The sequence below is a fragment of the Schistocerca nitens genome, chromosome 3 (assembly GCF_023898315.1).
Source record: "Schistocerca nitens isolate TAMUIC-IGC-003100 chromosome 3, iqSchNite1.1, whole genome shotgun sequence".
Taxonomy (NCBI): Eukaryota; Metazoa; Arthropoda; class Insecta; order Orthoptera; family Acrididae; genus Schistocerca; species Schistocerca nitens.
The window spans coordinates 454,253,276-454,280,259 of record NC_064616.1 but is presented as its reverse complement, the minus strand read 5'-3'; the positions used below and the strand labels follow the sequence as shown (position 1 = coordinate 454,280,259).

At 42.7% G+C, this 26,984-nt stretch overlaps 1 protein-coding gene across 1 annotated transcript in view; it reads right to left on the bottom strand.

Annotated features, from left to right (window-relative positions):
* LOC126248382 (uncharacterized) overlaps positions 1–26,984 on the bottom strand; it is a 549,077-nt gene that overhangs the window by 169,468 nt on the left and 352,625 nt on the right. The window contains exons 21-23 of the mRNA XM_049949323.1: positions 22,258–22,350; positions 5,595–5,687; positions 3,753–3,845 (exon numbers count right to left, since the gene is read on the bottom strand). Coding sequence (XP_049805280.1) covers positions 3,753–3,845; positions 5,595–5,687; positions 22,258–22,350 — 279 coding nt within the window. The remainder of the gene's footprint in view (positions 1–3,752; positions 3,846–5,594; positions 5,688–22,257; positions 22,351–26,984) is intronic.

Here is a 26,984-nt window from a genome sequence, read left to right as displayed (position 1 = left end):
TTCAGTCTATTTAATATAGAAAGAGATACTAAATCAGCAGAGCTCCTTGGTATTCACCTTGGTTCAAGATTAACTTGGGAGACACATTCAAATTTTATATACACAAAAACAGCTAGGGTCATTTTTGTATTGGGTAAACTTAAAACTTATGTTAGTGATAATATTACAGTTACTTCAAATCGTACATTCTTCCACTGTTTATTATACATGAAAGAAAAAGGTACCCCCAGAAAATAAATTCACCTACATGAGGTATGACAAAGAAAACATACACCTGCAACTAGACATCACATGGGATGTGTATGCGAACAAGGAACATAAAAATTGCCCAGATTTCCCAGTTAAAAATACTCTTTTTCCCAGGTGAAAACACACATTTTCCCCAGGTGAATATACACTTTCTTTGTGTTAAGTGACAGCATACTTTCCCTCGGACATGTAAAACTTATCTATCCTTTAAAAGGTAAAGGTTTTATACACAAGTGTAGAACTTTCCACATTTTAGGAACTGAAACCCAGTAAAACAAATAGTGCATTTTGGAAAGATCTTTGATGCGCAGCAACATGTACACTGCATATTTTCACATTACAAAAGTGTAAATACAAATTTCATCAAACTCAGTGGGCTAGTTTTCGAAACACTGAAATTGAGAATGCGATGCACTTCTGTCAGCCAATCATAGCTTATGTCACCTTATCCCACCAGCAAATGACAGCAGATATTCAGAGCATATGGCACATTATGTTGTCAGCTGATACCAACATCACTATTAAGTAGTGTGAACACACAAATAGGAAAAGTTCATGGCTTAAATCAATATACATACAGTACAGGAAAAAAAGCTAAGCTTTCACATATAATACTGTTTTTTTTTTCCATGTCTTATCCTTTACCTTTACAATGTATTAAACACAAATGTGCCAGTAAAATTTTAAATGATGACATAAACGTCTGGTCTTTTAAGCTGAAATATTTTTAAGTGACTGGTCCTCAAAGTGTCAAGTTTTGAATGAAAGTCAAATGCTCTGTCATTTAAGAAATTCATCGCACAATCTTACATGTAACATAATTCATCTTGGGTAAAAGAAAATTTGTTTTGAAAGTATTACTTCTCAGATCACCACTCACAATATTTTCCCCACAACCTGTTAGAAATAGGTTGGTTTGAGCAATTGCCAAAGAGCACCAGATGACAGACATTGCTGCATATGCACAGCTAAAATTACGCAGGCAGCCTGTGTTTTGTGCTTGTTCTGCTCATACACCTTTCGCCGATTTCTGTTTGGAATTTCATGTCTTCCACATCACCACGTGCAGCAGTGGGGCATGATGTTCGAAGAGGAAATACAGAATATTTGTACTAAGGACAATTGTTTTATCACATCCTATCCAAATAAGGAATGCAAAATTACAAAGCAGTTCTTGGAACGATATTCACTTCAAAACTAGACTCAACAATTCAAAGTACCCTAATATTTTGCTATATGGTAACTTTAACATAGGTTTCTTTCCATAGTGTTTTTAATCAAATTTGTGTGCACACAGAATTGCAAAATGCTAGTAAGAAGGAATGTAAATTTCTTGCAAAAATAAAATACAAAAATAACAGCAGTTGTTTCTATACACTAGAACTAAGAACAACAAGCTTTTCATGACCTTTTCAAACTGTATAAAAATTAACTAGGTTACCTGTAAAGTCAAGAAACTATAAATTGGCAGAACTAGATTACTTGTGAAGCCAAGAAACTGTACAATTGGCAGTTTATATTCTACTCCAGGAGTAAATATAAAGCCTTGTGAGGAGTTCTGATGATAAAACATGGTGTGCTCCCGGTCTATAATTTATTGAAGAATGGCAAGCATTCTGTAAATTTAAGATGTAAACAACACAAATTAAGAAATAACGAGCCTAGAGGAGGTACCAGGTAAGTTTTGAAACATGTCTTGTGATCAAAAAACATTGTGTTTCATGGGAGGCAGATATGTCAAATTCTACTAAGGTTTTTTTCAGTGTGGTTTTCCAGTAGCCAATTTTCTTGGCATACCAGTAATGTATTGTCTCATTTTGGTACTTTATTATGGCATAATGCTTTACAAGCAAGAAGATGAAAATATGTACTTGAAATTCAGCGAACAGTTAAAGTTAGCTAATAGTGTGGAATGGAACACTTCACTTCAAATAATTTACTGCCTCCATGGAAAAGATTAATAAAAGCCAAATTTCTCTAGCAAACTGACAAAAATAACTTCATTGCTCTGCAAGCAGTTAATGTTTGATTGCCAGAAATGTGGAAATAAGATGAAACCAGAAAACTGGAACTAATACCATATTTTAGCCTTCTGTAATTATATGAATGTATTTTAATTCATTTGATAGCTCCCATCCACAGAAATCCATTTACTTTCATCTGGCATGAGAGTTGTAAACAAAGAGAGAACAGCAAAATCATAAAATCTAAACACAGGTTACGTGAAGACGACTCCCCACTGCAACTGATTGCTCCATGAATGCGAGAATCTGGAAGTTTGGGTGCACCAGAAAAAATTTTCCGGGTAGCATCCGGCTGCTTGCAGCTACTGCTTACGCATTTAACAGCAACACTTCAAGTAGCAAGAAGCAGGAGGCAGCCCTGCTCATACACAACTTCAGCTCAGCGCATGCGCATGAACCCGATGGCAACTGCTCAAATAAACCTAATTCAAACAGTTGTGATGCCACGTTCATTGAAAGCAGCTTGTTGTTACAAAGTATTGCATAGTCTTCGTCACAAAGCATTTGACACATTTTGCTGTCAGCAGATGCTTGTGTGTGCACTGTTTTGTTGTTGTAAATGGCACATTTTCTTTTAAGTTTTATATTGATGTTTTCTCCTGGTTATGTTTTTTTGCTGCAGTATTATTCTGCAGTAGCACACTAAATTAAAATTCTTTGTTACAGTATCAATTCTTATCAGTCAAAATTACAAAAAATGTAACTGAAAACTAAAACAATGAAAAATTCCTGGAATTCTAAAAAATTGCTGGATTTTTTCCTGTTTTCTTCTGAATAAAAACTTCCAGAGTCTTTCCTGGATTTCCCAATTGTCCTAGAGCGTATACACCCTGACTGGAAGAGAATTAACATCTACCAGTATTTGGCAGTTAAGTTTTTTGATTAATTAACTTTACAGGCATATGATGTGTTACACTGTCTGCTTTTAAAAATATTACAAATAAATGACTAAAAGATAAAGCTTTTTATACTCTTGAAGATTTTATACATGCTGTGAAGATCATCTTATCTACTGACACTTGTTTGTGAGAATCTGACAATCCTGTAGACCTGAATTGCAAATATTTTAACCAAACTTGGTGCAGGTCACATTCTTTGTATAAAGTCTCCATGTATTTTCTACATATTTGTTTTTATGTACTGTAACTAATGTATTTCTGTATGTCAAAATCAAGAACATTGTAAAATGTTTAAAGATGTAATAAAACAATTTTATTTTATTTGATTGGACTCGATTTGTTATCCGTCTGTCTGTCTGTCCATCCAACTGTCAAGACCTCTTTTCCTCAGGAACAGGTTCAAATTTTTGAAACACACCAAGGGCTATAGTCCCCTGGTAGCATGAAAACTTTAAGCTTCTGAGTCAAAGCAATCAACAGATACAGCCATTTATGTCAACATACATCTCATACCTGTATTTTTTGTATACTGAAATAGAAAAGAAACTGCTTTACCAATCCAGACATGAAATATACTTACTTCATTCTTCACAATGTCTACATCATCAGATATCTCTTGGTTTCCTTCAGTAACATTATTTGAAGCACTAACTGTGGTTGGACAACCAGATATCTGAAACAAAGAAATAATGATTTGCATGAAATGCACTGAAAAAAAAAAAGACAATTTGTGAAGTAATGTTCAGCTACATTTAATGCACTTCTATGTACAATGACACAGATTAAAATCTTAATACACATAAATCACTGCTACCATTCTCTTAATAATACAATGGAGCACGTACATGTGTCAACATTCTTACTGGTATATGACCACTGCATACTTTTCTTCGGACTTAATGTGACACACACTTCTTGAATGTATATTTATTATAAAATTGAACTACTACAACATTTTCTTCTACTTCCTCTTCTCTTCTCTTCTCTTCTCCTCTTCACTTCCCATTTTAGGTTATCACAAATAGGTATGGTTCTCATCTTTTCTTCAGTCTTCCAGGGTCTTGTTTTCATTCTGGTTCATATTTCTTTATTTTTACTGGTAACGCTTCATTATTCATTCTTTGTAGATGTTCCATTCACCTTCACCTATTTTCTTCTAACTCCTCTTTTAAATTCCATATGTTTAGTTAATTTCTGATAAAACCATATCCTTTTTTTTCCCTGTGCCATAGGTGGTGAAAGTGGAACCCTTGTGAGATCACATCACTTTGTTTTCTCTCACTGTCCATCCAACTGTTTAAGACCCCTTATTCACACAAACAGGTAAAAGTCTCAATTTCAAATTATGTCACGTACAAAAAGGTATGGTCCCTTGGTGCTGTGACAATTTTAAGTTTCTAAGTCAATGTAATCAAAAGAAATAGCCATATATGTCAACATACGAGGTCTGTTCAAACAATTCCAGAACTTAATCCACAAAATTTTTCTTCACTTACTTTGTATTTATTGTGCATGGTCTGCTTTAAAATACTCTCCTCCACAATTGATACACCACTTCCAACACCACTTCCACCTCCAGAAGCAGTCTTGGTATACCTCTTGCTGGTTTGGGTGAAGTTCAGTCTGCAAATTTTCCTTTATCTTGTCTGTAGTTGCAAATCTTTGTCCTTTAAATAGGGTTTTCAAATTTGGAAATGTAAAAGTCCACAGGGGCAAGGTATGGAGAGTACGGAGGATGAGGCAGCACAATGATTTCATTTTTTGTGCAAAGTCACTCATGACTCATGAGCTGTGGGATGAACTTTGCGCCAACACAATGCATTCCAAGATGCTGTGTCAGGATTTCATGACATGTTCCAACCGAAATGTTACATTCTGCAATCTCTCGGACAGTCAATCTTCAGTTGGCTTGCACAATTTTGTTGACATTCCTGACATGAGTATCATCTGTAGACATTGAAGAGTGTCCTGAATAAGAGTCTTTTTAACTTCCGTCCAGCAAATTGTAAACCATGTGAACCTTTCATAACACCGAATATTACTTAAGCACTCATCTCCTTAGGCTTCCTGCATCATTTGGTGTGTCTGTAAAGGTTTTCTAGAGTTTCAAGCAAAAGTTAATGCACTTCTGTACCTCAGTTGGTAAAAACAGAACCCTTATAGAATCACTTCATTGCCTGTCTACCCATCTGCCCATCTGTCTGCTACCACCCATTCTTCTCAGGAACAGGTAAAGGTATCAAGTTCAAATTTATGTCAAACACATGAATAATCCCTTGCTGGTGTGAAAAATATAAGCTTTTAACTCATTACAATCAAAAGATATGGCCATTTATGTCAACATATATCTCATACCTGTATGTTCTTGCATATTGTGATATAACAGCAACCGCTTTTCCAATTTAACATAAAATATACTTACTTGCTCCTGCACATTGTTGATAGCAGCATTCACCCACTGGTTTCTTTCAGTATCATTGTTTGAAACAATAACAGCAGTTGGACAACCAGAGCTCTGAAACAAAAGAACACCGATTTTCCTGAAATCCACCGAGAAACTGAAGACCATTTGTGAAGTATTACACAGCCACATCTAACACATTTCTACATATATTACAAGGATTAGAATTATAATTCATACTAATCACTGTGAGCCATCCTCTTTATAATACAATAGAGTATGTTCCACTTGTATCAATACTCTTATTGTTGTACGATCACTCCACGCTTTTCTTTGGACTTTATGTGACACACGCTTCTTGAATTTATTTTTATTATAAACTTCAGTCCATATCAAGTATTTGTCCGGCCCACCCTTCTCAACTGAATATTATAACAAAATGGATTTAGCATACAGCAACCGAATCCAAACACCTCAACTTACATTATGAGGTTCTTAATATTGTAGTTACCCTGCTAAGTAACAAACTAAAATACTTCGAGAGACAGTAATATTTTTACATTTCAATTGAGGTAGGTGAATTTGGTCATGAGTAAAGTGAAGTTTGCCACTTACCTCAGGGACAGAATAGTAAGTAGAGTGTCCATTGTGAGTTAGAAGACGTGAGAAGGGGAATTAGCTATTATTTGTCTTCTGGTGCTGACAACTCATGTGCCTGTGTGCCTCATACTGATCAGCTGCTATGGTATAAATTTCAAACGGGAGCAACATGGATTTGTGAAGGTTCATTATAGTGATGGTCATCTTCAAATTACGTACATATTTGTAGCAATGAATATGAAATTAATTTAAGACTGTTAAAACACAATGCAATGCGTAGAAGAAAAATGATATTCTAAACATTTAGTAAACATCTGTGATTGTGTTCCACAGTGCATAATGCATTTAAATCGTCTATGGGTAGCGTCTTGGATTAGTAATCAAATCGTCCTCGGTCCCAGGTTCCAAAACTGCCACAGCTTAACTTTTGATTATTAATCAGCGCTGGCCGCTGAAGATTTCTGGCGTAAGAACTCACCCTCATTCTGCCTACAACTTTGTAAAAAAGGACAGATGAGTGGACAGAGGGTCAGGGCCTCTCTTGTCCCTGGGGTGGGAAACTACCCCTAAAGGTAGAAGAATCACTAATGATCAATGACATGAGGATACAGAAGGCAATGTAAACCACTGCATTAAATCCACATAACTTGTATACACAGGACTTTTAGCCTGTAGCTGAAAAAGTCTCATGATGATATCTCCATTGGCAAAAGATTCCAGAATTATCCCCCATTCAGATCTTGAAGTGGAGACCACCAAGGGGGAGGTGACCACGAGAAAAAGACTGAATGAGCAATGAAATGATAACATTGTGCAAGTCAGGGCATGGAATGTCAGAAGCTTGACTGTGGTAGGGAAGCTAGAAAATCTGAAAAGGGAAATGCAAAGGCTCAATCTAGATATACACTCATGCTCATAAATTAAGAATAATTGCAGAATGTGGTGCCACACAACGTGGCACTACGCAAAACTGGTGCTAATAGCATAGGCACATAGGGAACACACACGACACAGATCTGTAAGTCCATGGTATTGGTGATAAGTTGAGTAAATCATGCCAAAACACATGTTCTACAAAACGTCACTGTGTTCTGTGCACGTACCCCGACATCAATAGGGGATATGATCACCGTGCACATGTACACAGGCCGCACAATGGGTTGGCATATTCTGGATCATGTGGTCGAACAGCTGCTGGGGTATAACCTCGCATTCTTACACCAGTGCTTGTCAGAGCTCCTGAAGTGTCATAGGGGTTTGAAGATGTGCAGCGATACGTTGACTGAGAGCATCCCAGACGTGCTTGATGGGGGTTTGGAGAACAGGTAGGCCACTACATTCACCTGATATCTTATGTTTCAAGGTACTCCACGATGGCAACTCAGTGGGGCCGTGCGTTATCATCTATCAGGAGGAAGGTGGGACCCACTGCACCCCTGAAAGGCAGACATACTGGTGCAAAATTACGTCCCGATACACCTGACCTGTTACACTTCCTCTGTCAAAGACATGCAGGGATGTACGTGCACCAATCATAATACCACCCCACACAATCAAACCACGACCTCCATACATGTGCCTTTCAAGGACATTAAGGGGTTGGTATCTGGTTCCTGGTTCACGCCAGATGAAAACTTGGCGAGGATAACTGTTCAGACTACACCTGGACTCGTCTGTGAACATAACCTGGGAGCACTATTCCAATGACCATGTACTGTGTTCTTGACACCATGCTTTACGGTCTCTCCTGTGACCAGGGGTCAGTGGAATACCCTGCAGGTCTCCAGGCGAATAAACCATGTCTGTTCAGTAGTCTGTAGACTGTGTGTCTGGAGAGAACTGTTCCAGTGGCTGCGGTAAGGTCCCGAGCAAGGCTACTTGCAGTACTCCGTGGCCATCTGCGGGTACTGATAATGAAATTTCGGTCTTCTTGTGGTGTTGTACACTGTGGACGTCCCGTACTGTAGCGCCTGGACACGTTTCCTGTCTGATGGAATGGTTGCCATAATCCTGAGATCACACTTTGTGACACACAGAGGGCCCTTGCTATGACCTGCTGTGTTTGACCAGCCTCCAGTCGCCCTAGTATTCTACCCCTTATAATGTCATCAATATGTGTTCTTTGAGCCATTTTCAATACACAGTCACCATTAGCACATCTGAAAACGTCTGCGCACTTACTCGCTGCACTGTACTCTGACAGGCACCAACACACCTCTGCGTATGTGGAATGCTGCCAGAGCCACCGTGCAACGACCGCAGGTCAAATGCACTGCATAGTCATACCCCAAGGTGATTTAAACCTGCAAACCGCCCACCAGAGTATTGTTTCACCATGTATCAGCATTATCCTTAATTTATGAGTGTGAGTGTAGTAGGGGTGACTAAAGTGAAATGGGAGAAAGACAACGATTTCTTGTCCGATGAGTAAAGGTAACATCAACTGCAGCAGAAATTGGTATAATGGTAGTAGTATTTATTATGAATAGGGAAGTAGGGCTGAGAGTGTGTTACTGTGAACAGTTCAGTGATAGGGCTGTTCTTATCAGAATTGACAGCAAACCAACATTGACAATGATAGTTCCAGTATACATGCTGACATCGCAAGCTGAAGATGAAGAGAGAGAGAAAGTATATGAGGATATTGAATGGGTAACATAGTATGTAAGGGGAGATGAAAATCTAATAGTCATGGAGGACCGGAATGCAGTTGTGGGGGAAGGAGAAGGGGAAAAGGTTACAGGAGAATATAGGCTTGGGACAAAGAATGAGACAGGAGAAAGACTAATTGAGTCCTGTAATAAATTTCAGCTACTAACAGTGAATACTCTGTTCCAGAATAACAAGAGGAGTAGGTATACTCGGAAAAGGTAGGGTGATACGGGAAGATTTCAATTAGATTACATCATAGTCAGACAGAGATTCCAAAATCAGAAACTAGATTGTAAGGCGTGCCCAGGAACAGATACAGACTCAGATCACAATGTAGTAGTGATTAGGCTGAAGTTTAAGACCTTGGTCAGGAAGAATCAATAAGCAAAGAAGTGGGATGGAGAAATACTAAGGAATGACAAGATATGCTTGAAGTTCTATGAGGCAATAGATACAGCAACAAGGAATAGCGCAGTAGGCAGTACAGTTGAAGAGGAATGGACATAGCGCAGTAGGCAGTACAGTTGAAGAGGAATGGACATCTCCAAAAAGGGCAGTCACAGAAGTTGGAAAGAAAAACATACGTACAAAGAAGGTAACTGTGAAGAAACAATGGGTAACAGAAGAAATAATGTAGTTGATCGATGAAAGGAGGAAGTACAAATATGAACAGGGAAATTCTGGAATATGGAAAAACAGCTCACTGAGGAATGAAATAAATAGGAAGTGCAGGGAAGCTAACATGAAATGGCAGCATAAAAAATGTTAAGAAATAGAAAAAGAAGTGATTGTCTGAAGGAATGACTCAGTATATAGGAAAGTCAAAACAACCTTTGGCAAAATTAAAAGAAAGGGTGGTAAAATTAAGAGTGCAATGGGAATCTCACGCTTAAATGGTCGGTTGGTTTAAAAGAGGGGGGGAGGGACCACACTGCTAGGTCATCCATCCCTTGTTCTGATTAGACTCGCTAGAGCAAGAGCTGATGGGCTCCAGAGCACGAGAAATGGCTGCCAGTTCGGCAGTAAAAACACTGCAGCCATCTGGCAAAGAGTGCTGTTCAATATGTCCTCCATGAACATACACGAAGCCAATGTGACCATCAGCCCTCTTGGCATTGGTGCAAAGCACTTCACTTCATGGTCTTGGCACATGTTAAGAATCAAGAGGAGAGCCACGGGGTTAACCGAGTCCTTAGGACCATGGGGAAAGGTCCAAGCAAAGCTTCAGCCTAGGTGTACACCATGGAGTTGTACGTGAATGGACCTCAAGTATAGGTGGACAGAAGAGACCGGACGTGAACCCCTATCATATGCCCTGAACTGGGCCTCCGTTGCGGGAGATGAACCATCGAGGGTGGGAAAAGGAGACGGTAATTCAGATGCTCAGGAGAACTACAAATGTGTGCAACGTAACTGGTGAGAGCAGTTGTGCAAGCCTAACCTTCAATGGAGGGACTCCGGCCTCCACCAGGACACTGGTCACTGGACATATGCTAAAAGCTCCCATTGCCAGTCAAATGCCACAGTGGTGCACAGGGGAGAGTAAATGCAATGCTGAGGATGCTGCCGAAACATAAACCAGACTCTCAAAGTCAAGGCAGGATTGAACAAGGGCTTTGTAGAGCTGTAGCAGCATAGAGCAATCTGCACCCCAGTTGGTGTTGCTCAGGCAGCGGAGGGCATTGAGGTGCTGCCAGCACTTCTCCTTCGGCTGAATAAGATGAGGAAGCAACGTCAATCGGGCATTGAAAACCAGTACTAAGAATTGATATGTCTCCACTACAGTGAGTGGATCGTCATTAACGTAAAGTTCTGGTTCCAGATGAATGGTGCAATGCCAAGAGAAGAGCATTAGACACGACTTGGTGCCCGGAAACTGGAAGACGTGGGCTACAGCCCATGACTGTGCCTTGTGGATGGCTCCCTGTAGGCACCGCTCAGCAACACCAGTACTGGTGTAGCAGGACGAAATGCAAAAGTCATCTGCATACAGAGAAGGTGAAGCCTTGTGGATGGCTCCCTGTAGGCACCGCTCAGCAACACCAGTACTGGTGTAGCAGGACGAAATGCAAAAGTCATCTGCATACAGAGAAGGTGAAGCCTTGTGGATGGCTCCCTGTAGGCACCGATCAGCAACACCAGTACTGGTGTAGCAGGACGAAATGCAAAAGTCATCTGCATACAGAGAAGGTGAAGCCTTGTGGATGGCTCCCTGTAGGCACCGATCAGCAACACCAGTACTGGTGTAGCAGGACGAAATGCAAAAGTCATCTGCATACAGAGAAGGTGAAGCCTTGTGGATGGCTCCCTGTAGGCACCGCTCAGCAACACCAGTACTGGTGTAGCAGGACGAAATGCAAAAGTCATCTGCATACAGAGAAGGTGAAGCCTTGTGGATGGCTCCCTTTAGGCACCGCTCAGCAACACCAGTACAGGTGTAGCAGGACGAAATGCAAAAGTCATCTGCATACAGAGAAGGTGAAGCCTTGTGGATGGCTCCCTGTAGGCACCGCTCAGCAACACCAGTACTGGTGTAGCAGGACGAAATGCAAAAGTCATCTGCATACAGAGAAGGTGAAGCCTTGTGGATGGCTCCCTGTAGGCACCGCTCAGCAACACCAGTACTGGTGTAGCAGGACGAAATGCAAAAGTCATCTGCATACAGAGAAGGTGAAGCCTTGTGGATGGCTCCCTGTAGGCACCGCTCAGCAACACCAGTACAGGTGTAGCAGGACGAAATGCAAAAGTCATCTGCATACAGAGAAGGTGAAGCCTTGTGGATGGCTCCCTGTAGGCACCGCTCAGCAACACCAGTACTGGTGTAGCAGGACGAAATGCAAAAGTCATCTGCATACAGAGAAGGTGAAGCCTTGTGGATGGCTCCCTGTAGGCACCGCTCAGCAACACCAGTACAGGTGTAGCAGGACGAAATGCAAAAGTCATCTGCATACAGAGAAGGTGAAGCCTTGTGGATGGCTCCCTGTAGGCACCGCTCAGCAACACCAGTACTGGTGTAGCAGGAGGAAATGCAAAAGTCATCTGCATACAGAGAAGGTGAAGCCTTGTGGATGGCCTGTAGGCACCGCTCAGCAACACCAGTACTGGTGTAGCAGGACGAAATGCAAAAGTCATCTGCATACAGAGAAGGTGAAGCCTTGTGGATGGCTCCCTGTAGGCACCGCTCAGCAACACCAGTACAGGTGTAGCAGGACGAAATGCAAAAGTCATCTGCATACAGAGAAGGTGAAGCCTTGTGGATGGCTCCCTGTAGGCACCGCTCAGCAACTCCAGTACTGGTGTAGCAGGACGAAATGCAAAAGTCATCTGCATACAGAGAAGGTGAAGCCTTGTGGATGGCTCCCTGTAGGCACCGCTCAGCAACACCAGTACTGGTGTAGCAGGACGAAATGCAAAAGTCATCTGCATACAGAGAAGGTGAAGCCTTGTGGATGGCTCCCTGTAGGCACTGCTCAGCAACACCAGTACAGGTGTAGCAGGACGAAATGCAAAAGTCATCTGCATACAGAGAAGGTGAAGCCTTGTGGATGGCTCCCTGTAGGCACCACTCAGCAACACCAGTACTGGTGTAGCAGGACGAAACGCAAAAGTCATCTGCATACAGAGAAGGTGAAGCCTTGTGGATGGCTCCCTGTAGGCACCGCTCAGCAACACCAGTACTGGTGTAGCAGGACGAAATGCAAAAGTCATCTGCATACAGAGAAGGTGAAGCCTTGTGGATGGCTCCCTGTAGGCACCGCTCAGCAACACCAGTACTGGTGTAGCAGGACGAAATGCAAAAGTCATCTGCATACAGAGAAGGTGAAGCCTTGTGGATGGCTCCCTGTAGGCACCGCTCAGCAACACCAGTACTGGTGTAGCAGGACGAAATGCAAAAGTCATCTGCATACAGAGAAGGTGAAGCCTTGTGGATGGCTCCCTGTAGGCACCGCTCAGCAACACCAGTACTGGTGTAGCAGGACGAAATGCAAAAGTCATCTGCATACAGAGAAGGTGAAGCCTTGTGGATGGCTCCCTGTAGGCACCGCTCAGCAACACCAGTACTGGTGTAGCAGGACGAAATGCAAAAGTCATCTGCATACAGAGAAGGTGAAGCCTTGTGGATGGCTCCCTGTAGGCACCGCTCAGCAACACCAGTACTGGTGTAGCAGGACGAAATGCAAAAGTCATCTGCATACAGAGAAGGTGAAGCCTTGTGGATGGCTCCCTGTAGGCACTGCTCAGCAACACCAGTACTGGTGTAGCAGGACGAAATGCAAAAGTCATCTGCATACAGAGAAGGTGAAGCCTTGTGGATGGCTCCCTGTAGGCACCGCTCAGCAACACCAGTACTGGTGTAGCAGGACGAAATGCAAAAGTCATCTGCATACAGAGAAGGTGAAGCCTTGTGGATGGCTCCCTGTAGGCACCGCTCAGCAACACCAGTACTGGTGTAGCAGGACGAAATGCAAAAGTCATCTGCATACAGAGAAGGTGAAGCCTTGTGGATGGCTCCCTGTAGGCACCGCTCAGCAACACCAGTACTGGTGTAGCAGGACGAAATGCAGAAGTCATCTGCATACAGAGAAGGTGAGACGGACGGCCCAACAGCTGCTGCTTGACCGTTAATGACCACTAAAAATAGAGATACACTCAATACAGAGCCCTGCGGCACCCCATTCTCCTGGATATGGGGGAACTATGGGAGGCACCAACTTGGACACAGAAAGTACAGAGCGATAGGAAATTTTGGATAAAAATTGGGAATGGGCCCCAGATATCCCACTCACATAATGTAGAAAGGATATGATGTTGACAGCTCGTGTCGTAAGCTTTTCGTAAATCAAAAAAGACGGCAACCAGATGTTGGCATCTGCAAAAGACTGTCCAGATGGCAGACTCGAGGGACAGAAGATCATCGGTGGTAGAGCAACCCTGGCGGAGGCCACCATGACATGGAGCCAGTAGACCATGTGACTACAGGAGCTGTGTCAAGGCACTGTGCAAGGACGCTGAGGAGCTCCCACTCTGTAAATGGAGCATTACAGCATTCACTGTGACATTCAGTGAACAAGAGAGCTTTCCTTTCCATCTGCTGTTTAAGGGTGCAAAATGCTGGGGGATAATTCTCTGACGCAGAGGCTCGAGCATAGTGATCAGCAAAGTGCTCGGCAATTGCGTTTGTGTTGGCAGATAATACACGGCTGATGTTAATGCCCGTGACACCTTTCAGGGTCTGGTACCCACAAACATATCTTATCTTTGTCCAGACTTGGGAAGGAGACATATGGCACCCAATTGTCGAGACCGACCTCTCCCAACATTCCTGTTTCTGTATTTTTAGAAGCTGGCAGACGTGGGCACAGAGCTGTCAAAAAGCTATTAGGTACTCTAGGGAAGGGTGCCGCATATGTTGCTGTAGAGCATGACGATGCTCTTTAATGACCTCAGCAATTTCCAGCTACTACCAAGGAACTGGATTTTGCCGGGGCACCCTAAAAAACAAAGGATCATATTTTCCGCCACAGAAATGATCGTTCTAGTGACCCGCTCAACTACCACATCTATGGTACCATGTGGGGGGAGATTCAAACGGTGACAGCAGAGGTGAAAGCTTCCCAGTCTGCCTTGCTTAAAGCCCATCTTGGTACACGTCCAGGGAAATGGCGCTGGGGGAGTGACAGGAAGATGGGAAAGTGGTCACTACCAAACAAGTCATCATGGGCTCTCCAGTGGATAGATCGGAGAAGACCTGGGCTGCCAATTGATAAATCAATGGCCGAGTAAGTGCCACGAGCCACACTGAAATGTGTGTGTGTGTGGGGGGGGGGGGGGGGGGGGCAGTATTTAAGAGGCAGAGGTCGAGTTGAGGCAGGAAAGTTTTGACATCTCTACCTCGGCCAATAAGCACGGTGACACCCCACAAGGGGTTATGGGCATTAAAATCTCCCAAAAGTAGAAAAGGTTTAGGGAGTTGATGAATCAGTGCAGTCAACATGTTCAGCGGTACTGCACCATCTGGAGGAAGGTATACGTTGCAGACAGTTATTTCCTGCATCGTCCTTATCCTAACAGCCACAGCTTCAAGAGGGGTTTGAAGGGGCACTGCATACTGAGTTCAGGACATAGACACAAACTCCACCTGACACACTATTATAGTCGCTACGGTTCTATTAATGTCCCCAATAGCCACGGAGGGCAAAGGTCGGCATTGCCGGGAACCAGGTTTCCTGAAGGGCAATGCAGAAAGCAGGTGTAAATCTTAACAGCTGCCATAACTCAGCCAGGTTGTGGAAAAAACAGAAGCAGTTCCACTGGAGGATGACGTTATCGTGAGGCTGGGAAGGCACAAAGCATGCAAGGAGGCAGGTTATGTCTCAGAGCCACCTGCTGCCACCAACTGAGTATTTGTATCCATTCCTATTGTGGATGAGGCATCACTGAGATGCAGGTCCTCAGGGGACAATCAAGCAGATTATGGTGGCCTTGAAGCATTTCCAAATGCTAACATTTTGGCTTGGAAGACATGGAGTATAGCTGAGACAACAGGACTCTTGGCTAAACAGCCTTATGGTACTCTTGTTCCAAGCATGTCATTTGGTTTGACTACGAGAAGGAAGAAGAAGTTAAATGCTGATGAGTATCTCTTTTTATGGGCGAAAGTTGGCAATGGCAATTGCAAAATAAAGATCAACGGTGATTGTATAATTTACTATAGACAATAAAGTGTGTTCTGTCCTTTCCTTATCTCTTTTCCTTATCATCCTCCCTTTTTTTATTAAAAAAATCTATTCACTTTTTGTTTTGGTGGCCGTGCCGCTCTTGGTTGCACGCTAGGCGGGTGACCTTGAACGGGACTTAGCCGCTGGACAAGGCTGCCGGGCAACACGGGCCCTAGTATTACTAGGCCCGTGTTGCACTATAATTCACTTCCGGTCGGGCTGATAAGGCACCACACAACGCCAGGTGGCTTGCGGAGTATGGATGTAGATGTAGATGTAGATCTCCACCTCATCCTCAGGTGCAAAACTGGTAGGGAGTGGTGGTGTTGGGTCACTGGAGGGTCCTTTTTCTTAGCTGACTTCTTTGTTTGCTTGCTCCCTCGGTTCTCTTTAGGGGCTTGCTGGGAGGACTTCTCCAAAGTAGCTTCAGGTATGGAGGAAGACAATGAAGCTCTTTGTCCAGCAGCATTTGACTCCTTTAGCCACTAGCGAGCGTCCGCTGTGGCATTAACGGAGCGCTTCGGAGAGTGGGTCTCAAAGGACCCCTTCCACATGAGAGGAGCCGGAGGAGGCTATTGCTTCTTTGGCTTGGGGGAGGGGACCAATGTCCCCTGTGTTTTGCGGAGGGGAGAGGGGGGCTTGCTTAAGAAGGAGCAATGGGAGGAGATTTTCCCCTTACCACCAAGTGGGCAGATGTATTATGGAGGTCTGGAGGGCCCACTGTTCAGGGCACAGAGTGTGGCACAACTGGTACTTGTGACAGCGATGGTAATGTAGCTGCAGCATATGTGGACATCAACCAAATGGGGTGTTATCTTTCAAATTTACGTTTAGCCTCTTGGTAAGTCTACCAGTCCAGGGTATTGTACTCCATGATATTCCGTTCCTTTTCCAATACTGTGCAGTCTGGCAAGCAGGGGGGGTGCTGCTCTCCACAGTTGATACAAGTGGGAGGAGGCGCACATTGAGTATTTGGATGAAGTGGACGCCTGCAGTCTCAACATGGGGTGCTGGAAGTGCAGCGGAAAGACATGTGCCTGAATTCCCAGCACTTAAAGCACCGCATAGGGGGAGGGAAGTATGGTTTAACATCACAGCGATAAACCACCACCTTCACCTTTTCGGGCATTGATCACCCTCACAGGCAAAGATGAAGGCACCAGTAGCAACCCTGTTGTCTTTGGGTCCCCTGTAAATGCACCGGATGAAATGAACACCCCGCCATTCTAGATTGGCGTGGAGCTTATCGTCAGACTGCAAGAGGAGGATGCGATGGAAAATAATCCCCTGGACCATGTTGAGGCTTTTATGGGGACTGATGGAAACAGGAATATCACCCAGCCAGTCACAGGCGAGTAATGCCTGGGATTGGGCCGAGGATGCTGTCTGAATCAAGACTGCACTGCTTCTCATCTTGAACAGCACTGTCACTTCCCCAAACTTATCCTCAAAATGTTCAACAAATAACTGAGGATTCGTAGGTAGAAAGGAGCCGCAGAAGGGATAGATAACATTCCATCAGAATTTCTAAAATCATTGGAGGTAGCGACAACAAAACATCTATTCATGTTTGTGTGTAGAATGTATGGGTCTGGCGACATACCCTATGACTTTCAGAAAAATATCATCCACACAATTCCAAAGACTACAAGAGTTGTCAAGTGTGAGAATTATTACACAATCAGCTTAACAGCTCATGCATCCTAGATGCTGACAAGGATAATATACAGAAGAATGATGCATTACCTGACCATCAGTTTGGCTATAGGAAAGGTAAAGGCACCAGAGAGGCAATTCTGGCGTTGTGGCTGATAATGGAAGCACAACTTAAGAAAAATCAACACACATTCACAAGATCTGTTGACCTGAAAAAAGTGTTCGACAATGTAAAATGGTGCAATATGTTGGAAATTCAGAGAAAAATAGGGATAAGCTATAGGAGAGATGGGTAATATACAATATGTATAAGAGCCATGGGGGAATAACAAGAAAGGACAACCAAGAACTAAGTGCTAGGATTAAAAAGGGTGTAAGACAGGGACGTAGTTTTTCACCAATCTGTACATCAAAGAAGCAATGATGGAAATAAAAGAAAGGTTGAGGACTAGGATTGAAATTCTAGATGAAAGGATATCAATGATATGATTCGCTGAAGACATTGCTATCCTGAGTGAAAGTGAAAAAGAATTAAATGATCTGCTGAATGGAATGAACAATCTAATGAGAAGTAGCAGAAATGAGAACAGCGAGAAACTTAACATTAGGATTGATGGTCATGAAGTGGATGAAGTTAAGGAATTCTGCTACCTAGGCAGCAAAATAACCAGTCACAGATGAAGCAAGGAGAACATCAAAAGCAGACTAGTACTGGCACAAAGGGTATTCCTGGCCAAGAAAAGTCTACTATTATCAAACACAGGCCATAATTTGAGGAAGACATTTCTGAGCACTGCATTGTACAGTTGTGAAACATGGACCATGGGAAAACCAGAACAGAAGAGAATTGAAATATTTGAGATGTGGTGCTACAGACGAATGTTGAAAATTAGATGGATTGATAAGGTAAAGAATGAGGAGGTTCTCCGCAGTATCGGAGAGGAAAGAAGCATGTGGAAAACACTGACAAGAAGAAGCGACAGGATGATAGGATATCTGTTAACACATCAGGGAATGACTTCCATGGTACTAAAGGAAGTTGTAGAGGGCAAAAACTGTAGAGGAAGACAGAGAGTGGAATACATCCAGCAAATAATTGAGGACATAGGTTGCAAGTGCTACTCTGAGATGAAGAGGTTGGCACGGAGAGGAATTCATGGCATGCCGCATCAAACCAGTCAGAAAACTGATGACTCAAAAATGTTGAATTACTACTTCTTTGTCTTCTACTTCCACATCTCTTCTTTACTTTCCATTTTAGGCTATGTACTACAAGCTATGGTTCCCATTTCTTCCTCAGTCTTCCAGGGTCTCATTTTCCTACTTGATCACATTTCTTTATTTTTACTGGTAATTTTTCATTACCATATTTACTCGAATCTAAGCCGCACTCGAATCTAAGCCACACCTGAAAAATGAGACTCGAAATCAAGGAAACAAATTTTTCCCGAATCTAAGCCGCACCTGAAATTTGAGACTCGAAATTCAAGGGGAGAGAAAAGTTTTTGGTTGCACCTCCAAATCGAAACAAAGTTCGTCTAGTTGTAATATGAGACACAATTTAGGTCGAATGAATGACGATACAGCTGCAGTAGTTTGGTTCGAGTCATAAGCTTAGCAGTTACGGTTTACCAGGTAGCCATTGCTACGCGTCACGCGCTCCGTCCGTATTTATACGGATATCCTTCCTTTTTCACGTGCTACGTCTGGTTTGAATTGATTGCTTATTTTTCTTTGATCTGATAAGTGCCGTTCTCTTTGTTATAGGTGTTTACGTCACTCTAAGCTGAAAATGCATTACTGCACTGTGTCATGCATTGTTTGTCGCGTTCTGATAGTGCGTGTTTACGGCCTGTCGCCGCTCGCGACGTGGCTTGCTTTTGTGCGCGCTACCGCCGCTTACAAATAAAAAATAAGAGGAGTCGTCTCATTAGCGAAACATTTGTTGTTACTTACACTACTGCTTTCTTTGATAATGATCAACAAGAACCAAATAATAGACTGCGTATGATAGATGATGTTCTGAACGAAATTTTAGCGAAACTTTTTCTCCGTTCCAAAATCTTTGCAGGCGCCTCTTTGGTTCATTACATTCTGCACAGAAATTAGTCATCTTAGATTTAAAAATCTAGTCAGTTGCCGTGCTTCATTTCTGACTGTATCACTATCAGGCATAAGAATAATACGAATATAAACATGACATGATATGTATATTCTTCCGCGTTTGCTGTTGTCTCACTCTAGTTTCGTAGTTTATTAGGCAGACAGGATTTAAATGAGATAGTAGCAAACACGAAACAATACATGGCAAAATGTTTATATTCGTATTAATCTTATGGCGAAGAGAATACTACATGTGATTCACAATTCATAAAAGCTCCTATTAGCAACCATCTCTTCTCACAGGTAGGAAAAAATTCAGAACATGCAGTTGGCCATACTGACAAACATCCCAAACAGTCTTGCCAGTCGGATTTTCGTAGTACATTGAAATGCTGCTACATGCGAAGATCAACAATACAGAATTTGTATTTACTTCGTTGGATAATGTACCAAAATGCAGTGGTCGAAACTCCGGGCGGAGGAAAAAGGCTCGTCTTCCACTTTTTTTTTTTTTTTTTAATTTATTTACTGATGCAGAGATTTTGGTGCCAGTATTTATCTTTGTGCCTACAAAGCATGCCTGTGTGGCGCTACATATATTCGACGGCAGAAGTTAGTTGTGGCGGCACCTACCAACATTTTTCAGAACTCCCGCTTGCTTTGCACTCGATTCTAAGCTGCAGGCGGTTTTTTGGATTACAAAAACCAGAAAAAAAGCGCGGCTTAGATTTGAGTAAATACGGTAGCCATTGTTTGTTGATGTTCCAGTCAACTTCTTCTATTTTCTTCTGACTCTTCTTTTACAGTGCATATGTTTAGTTCATAACCCTTTTTAGGGTTCAGTAGCTCAATCAGCAAAAGCAAATTTCATACAGGGTGCGTATGCGGACAAGGAATGAACTTTTCTGGATTTTCCCAGATTTTCCAGTTAAAAATACACTTTTCCCCTGGTGAAAATACACATTTTCTCTGGTAAAAACACATTTCTTCATGTTACGTGACACTATACTTTCCCGTGAATCATAAAGATTTTATCCTGGCACTTTAGGACATGAAACCCAGCAAAAAAAAAATAATGCATTTTGGAAAGATATTTGATGCACAGCAACATGTACATTGCGTATTTTTGTATTACGAAAGTATACATATGAATTTCACCAAACACAGCATATTAGTTTCCGAAGCACTGAAATCGAGATTGCGATACACTTTTGTCAGACATGTTATCTCACCAGCAAATGACAGAGCATAGCAAATGTGATTTAGTCATAGTCAATACCAACATCATTGTTCAGTTGCGTGAACATAGACAGGAAAAGTTCATGACGGTTTTTTATTTATTTATTTTTTTTCCCTTGTGTTACCCTTGTGGTGAGTTATTATGGTAAAACACGGTGTGCTACCAGTCTATAATTTATTCAAAAATGGTGTTCTGCAGATTTAAGATGCAAACAACACAAATTAAGAAATAACATCAAGCCCAGGCAAGGTACCAGAGAAGTCTTGAAACATGTCTTCTGATTTAAAAACAGTGTTTCACGGAAAGAAGATATGTAAAATTCTGCAAAGCTTTTCAGTGTGGTTTTTGGGAAGCCAGTTTTCTTGGGGAGTGCCACTACTGTATAATCTAATACTTGGTTTTTTATTATGGCATAATGCCACACGTGCCTGAAGATGAAAATGTGCACTTAAAATTCAGTGAACAGTTGAAATTAGGTAATAATGTATAATGGAACACTTCATTTCCAATAAACTGATTGCCTTTGTGAAAAATATTAATAAAAGCCAAATTTCTTTAGTAAACTTAAAAAAATAACTTCATTGTTCTGCAAAGCAATTAATGCTTGATTACCAATAATATGGAAATAAAAAAGAACCAGAAAACTGAAACTAATAACATATTTAAGTCTTCTGTAATTATGTGACTGTATTTTAATTCATTTGATAGCCCCCAGCCACAGATATCCATTTTATTTTCATTTGATGTGAGAGCTGAACATGAAGAGAGAACAGCAAACCCACGAAACACAAACTACGGCCACATGGAGACTACTCCACACTGTAATGACTGCTCCGTGCGTGAGTGAACCTGGCAGCTTGAGCACATCAGTAAATTTTTTCTGAGCAGCATCTGGCTACCTGCTGTTACTGCTTATACAGCTAACAGCCACACTTCATGTAACAAGAATTGGAAGAAGGTGCAGCTCATATGCAACTACAGCTCAGCAGATGCATATGAGGCCGTGGGCAACTGCTCAAGTGAAACTAATTTAAACAGTTGTCACACCATGCTCAGTGAAAGCAGTTTGCTGTTATGAAGTATTGCATAGTCTTTACCCTAAAGCCTTTGACACATTTTGCTGTTGGTGGATGCTTATTTGCACACTGTGTTTTGTTGTTGTAAAAGGCATATTTTCTTTGCAAAAGTTTTATATTGGTGTTTTTCTATCCTTTATGTTTTAATCCCGCATGATTATTCTGCAGTAGTGGGCTAAATTAAAATTCTTTGTTACAGTATCAGTTGTTACCTCTCAAAATTACAAAAATTTAACTCAAAACTAAAACAATGAAAAATTGTCAGATTTCTAAAAAATTCATGGGTTTCCCCACTTTTCTCCTAGATGAAACAATTCCAGGTTTTTTCCCAGATTTCCCACTTGTTTTGGGGTGTATACACCCTGTTATAGGTCCACTTTGATGTATGTCTTCCTATCTGTGTGTCCGCCAGACTGTTAGGACCCCTTCTTCTCAGGAATAGGTAAAGGTAACAAGTTTAAATTTACGTCGCACACTAAGGTGAATAATCCCTTAGTAGTGTGAAAAATTTACACTTTTGAGACAATGCAATCTAACGATATGGCCATTTACGTCAACCTACTGTCGTACCTGTATGTTTTTGCATATTGTAATATAACAGCAACTGATTTTCCAATCCAAACATAAAATATATTTACCTGCCCCTGCACATTGTCGAGAGCAGCAGTTACCCACTGATCTCCTTCAGTAACACTGCTTGAAGCACTAACTACAGCTGGACAACCAGATTTCTGAAACAAAGCAATACTGAGTTTCATGAAATTCATCAAGCACCTGAAGATAATTTGGAGAGAATTGTATAGTCACATTTATCATGTATCCACACATAATGACAAGGATTTAAATCTTAATGCACATCAACCACTGCTACCACTTCAGTTCATACACCGATAAGCCAAAACATTATGACCACTGAAACTTCCTGGCAGATTAAAACTTGTGCCAGGCTGAGACTCAAACTCAGGACCTTTGCCTTTCGTGGGCAAGTGCTCTACCAACTGAGCTACCCAAGCACAATTCACGACCCACCTTCACAGCTCCAGCTCCTCCAGTATCTTGTCTCCTATCTTCTAAACTTCAGAGAAGCAATCCTGCGAAACTTGAGTGAATCATGCTTGGTTAGCTCAGATGGTAGAGTACTTGCTCACAAAAGGCAAAGATCTCGAGTTCGAGTCTCTGTCCAGCACATAGTTTTAATCTGTCAGGAAGTTTCATATCAGCGCACACTCCAATGCAGAGTGAAAATTTTATTCTCTAAACATCCCCCAGGCTGTGGCAAAGCTATATCTCCACAATATCCTTTGTTCCAGGAGTGCTTGTCCTACAAGTTTTGCAAGAGAGCTTCTGTGAAGTTTGGAAGGTAGAAGATGAAGTACTGGTGGAATTGGAGCTGTGAGGATGGGCCGTCAGTCATTCTTGGGTAGCTCAGTTGGTAAAGCACTTGCCTGTGAAAGGCAAAGGTCCTGAGTTCGAGTCTCAGTCCAGAACACAGTTTAAACCTGCCAGACAATGTCCACAGCAATGTTGGATGCCACCTAGTGGTGTCATTGGCACGCAATGCAGTAGCAAAATTATGCGGGAGGGGGAAGGGGGGGGGGGAGAAGAGACCAAACAGCGAGGTCACTGGTCTCATCAGATTAGGGAAGGAAGTCGGCCGCACCCTTTGAAAGGAACCATCCCGGAATTTGCCTGGTGCGATTAATGTAAATCACAGAAAACCTAAATAGATGTGGTATCATGTCAGCGAAGATATGGGCTCAAAATAGGAAAATCCATTGAGAGAAGCAGCTTTGACAAAGAGTAGATAATTATTACACAGAGCCTGTGAGTGAGTATCTCAAATTTTCATGTGCAAATGTCGTGAGCATCTATGGCAAGAGGTAGAATGACACAAACTACCACTAGGCACTACACGGTTCAACATCCGTGACTCTTCACAGAACGTAGAGTTTGGAGGCTTCTCTGCTCTGTAAAGTAGGATATATGGTGACCTGTGGCATCTCTGCCAAAAGAGCACAATGCTATTGCACACACAAGTGTTTCAGAGCAAACCATTCATCATACATTGTTCAACATGGAGCTCTGCAACAGACCACACCTGTGTGTTCACATGCTGAACAAAAGACATCGTCAATTATGGTTGCAGTTGGCACAGGACCATTGGGAATACCCTGTAAATCAATGAAAATGTGTTGGCTTTTACAGTGACTCACATTTTTGCTACTCCAGGTCCATGGCCATCTCCACAAAGACCATCACCAAGATGAACAGCAGCTCAAAAAGTGCAGCATGACACAGACACAGGCTGGTGGGAGCAGTATTGTGCTGTGGGAGACATTCTCTTATACTTGTATGGGACCTGTGATAGTAATCAAAGACATGCTGTCAGCTGCAACCACCTGCAGACCTTCATGCTTGATGTCTTCCCCCATGGTGATGTCATCTTTCAGCAGTATAATTGTCCATCTCTGGGAGCCATAATTCTACTACAGTGGTTTGAGGAGCATTAAAGTGAACTCATGTTGATGTCTTGGGGACCAAATTTGCCTGATGTAAATCTTATGGAACTGATCTGGGTCGCTATCGGGCTGCACCACTGCGTACACAAATCAGTGGCCTCTTACATATGCGAATTACATGACCTTTGCCTAAACATCTGGTGTCACATACCTCCATGAACCTACCAACAAACTGTCAGATCCCTGATATGCAGAATCAGTGACGTATTTCATTCCAAAGAAGAACAAAGAAGCTATTGAGTACATGGTTGTAATATTTTGGATCATCACTGTAATAGAATAGAGCATGTTCCACATGTATCAAGGAGACATACCCTGTCCACTGCCCAAGACCTGTGGCTAAGGCACTTGATGATGTTCAGTATCTTCTGGATTCTGGCTTTCCAGTCTCACAGGTATTGTAACCGTGAAAACCGGGAGTCAAAAATTAAGCCCAGAAACCGCACTGTGTCTCTAAAATGTAGGATAGTCTCCCTCATATTCAAGGCAGGCAAATTAAAAAGACAACAAGAACAATTAAAATGAACTCACACACATTTATCAGCAAAAAACTGGATACCCATCTTTGCAGACCACTCCTCTAGCCAACGCACTCTAAGTTGCAAATGACAGCTCACTGTTGCAACACTGGAGGAGGAACAGAAAACAGCAAAATCGTCTACAAATAAAGGGCACTGTACAGGACTCCTCACCATAGATGTGATGCTGTTGATGGCTATGGCAAAGAGGGTAACACTTAAAACACTGCCCTGAGGAACACCATTCTCCTGCTCAAATTGATCAGACAGCGCGTCACCAACTCGTGTCCTAAAAAACCGCTGAGACAGGAAAGACCATTTGAAGATGGGCATGTGACCACGAAAGCCCCATTGATGCAGTTGTGGGAGAATACAGTGTCTGCAAGTAGTATCGTATGCCTTACTTATATCGAAGAATATGCCGACACAGTAATGCTTACAGGGGAAAGCATGCTGAATAGCCGCCTCTAGGAGGGTCAGATTGTCGATAGTGGACCGAAATCTTCGTAATCCACACTGAGAGAGGCTAAGGAGTTGCCTGGTCTCTAACAACCCGACCAGACAATGGTTAACCATTTGCTCCAGGGTCTTCCCTATGCAGCTCGTTAAGGCGATACTCTGGTAACTACTGGGACATGTGCAGTCCTCTTCTGGTTTGAGGAGATGGATCAAAATTGCCTCCCTCCATGAGTTGGGGAAGATTCGTTGGTTTAAAAGAGGGGGTGGGGCAAGTGTGGGGCGGAAGAGGGGGACGAAGGGACCAAACTGTGAGGTTATTTGTCCCTTGTTCCCAGTAAAATACATACACAAGGGAAAGAAGAAAATAAATGAGATGTAAAGCACAATAACAGGAGAAACGAAGAGCCAGAAGAATGACAAAGGACAACCAACACTACTATGGACAAAACTGGAAAAAGAAAACCACAGAGAGAAGCAAGAAACAGAAGAAACAGGTAGAAGAGATAAGAACAAGAGAGCAGGCAACCATGGCTGGCCAACTACGAGAATAAAAAGGAAAAGCCAGCCACTCTGTGACACACTGAAACATCCAGCCTAAGAGCATTAGAGTGGAGAACACAAAGGGACAAAGGACATGCACTAAACTCATATAGAATGATAAAACCCACCGTCATATATAAAATCTAAAACTAAAATAGTCGATGACGCATCGTCAGCTAAAATTAATATCAAAGAGTCCGGTAAATGAAGAGTCTGTCGCAGGGCAACCAAAGAAGGACAGCTCACCAAGATATGGGCCATTGTCAGCCAGGTGTCACACCAACACTGAGGTGCGTCATCACGGCACAGGAGGTAGCCATGTGTCCCCCCCAAGTGTGGCCAATGCAGAGCTGACAGAAAATCACAGAGTCCCTAGGAGCAGCCCATGTGGAGGTATTCCACACATAAGTAGTCTCCTTAATGGCACGCAGTTTGCTTGCAAACTGCGGTTATGCCATTCTATCTCCCGAAGATGCAAAACCCTGCGACGTAGTACTGAACGCAGGTCAGTTGCAGAGAAACCAATCTCCATAAGCGGTTTCCGCATAGCCTGTTTGACCAGTCTGTCGGCAAGTTCATTGCCTGGGATTCCAACATTACCTGAGCTCCAGACGAACACCACTGAATGACGTTCCAGGGCAGAGACAGACTCTAGGATCGTCACTACCAAAGGATGACTCCTGTCGCTAGGCGAACGCCAGAGTGGTGCACTGGGTCGAGTAAACATAACGCTGAGGGCACTGCCAGACATAAACCAGACTCCCATAGTTAAGGCGGGATTGAACAAGGGCTCTGTAGAGCAGCAGCGGCATAGAGCGATCTGCACCCCAGTTGGTGTTGCTCAGGCAGTGGAGGGCACTGAGGTGCTGCCAGCACTTCCGCTTAAGCTGACGAAGGTGAGGTAGCCAAGTCAATTGGGAATTGAAAACCAGACCTAAGAATTGATATGTCTCCACTGCAGTGAGTGCAACATCATTAGGGTAAAATTCTGGTTCTGGATGATTGGTACAACGTCGACAGAAGTGCACAACACATGACTTCGCAGCCAAAAACTGGAAACCGTGGGCTAGGGCCCATGACTGCACCTTATGGATGGCTCCCTGTAGGTTGCCACTCAGCAACACCAGCACTGGTGTAGCAGTACAAAATGCAGAAGTCATCTGCTTACAGAGAAGGTGAGACAGACGGCCCGACAGCTGCTGCTAGACCGTTAACGACCACTAAAAATAGAAATACACTCAATACAGAACCATGCGGGACCCAATTGTCCTGGATATGGGGGGAACTACGGGAGGCACCAACTTGGACACAGAAAGTATGGAGCAACAG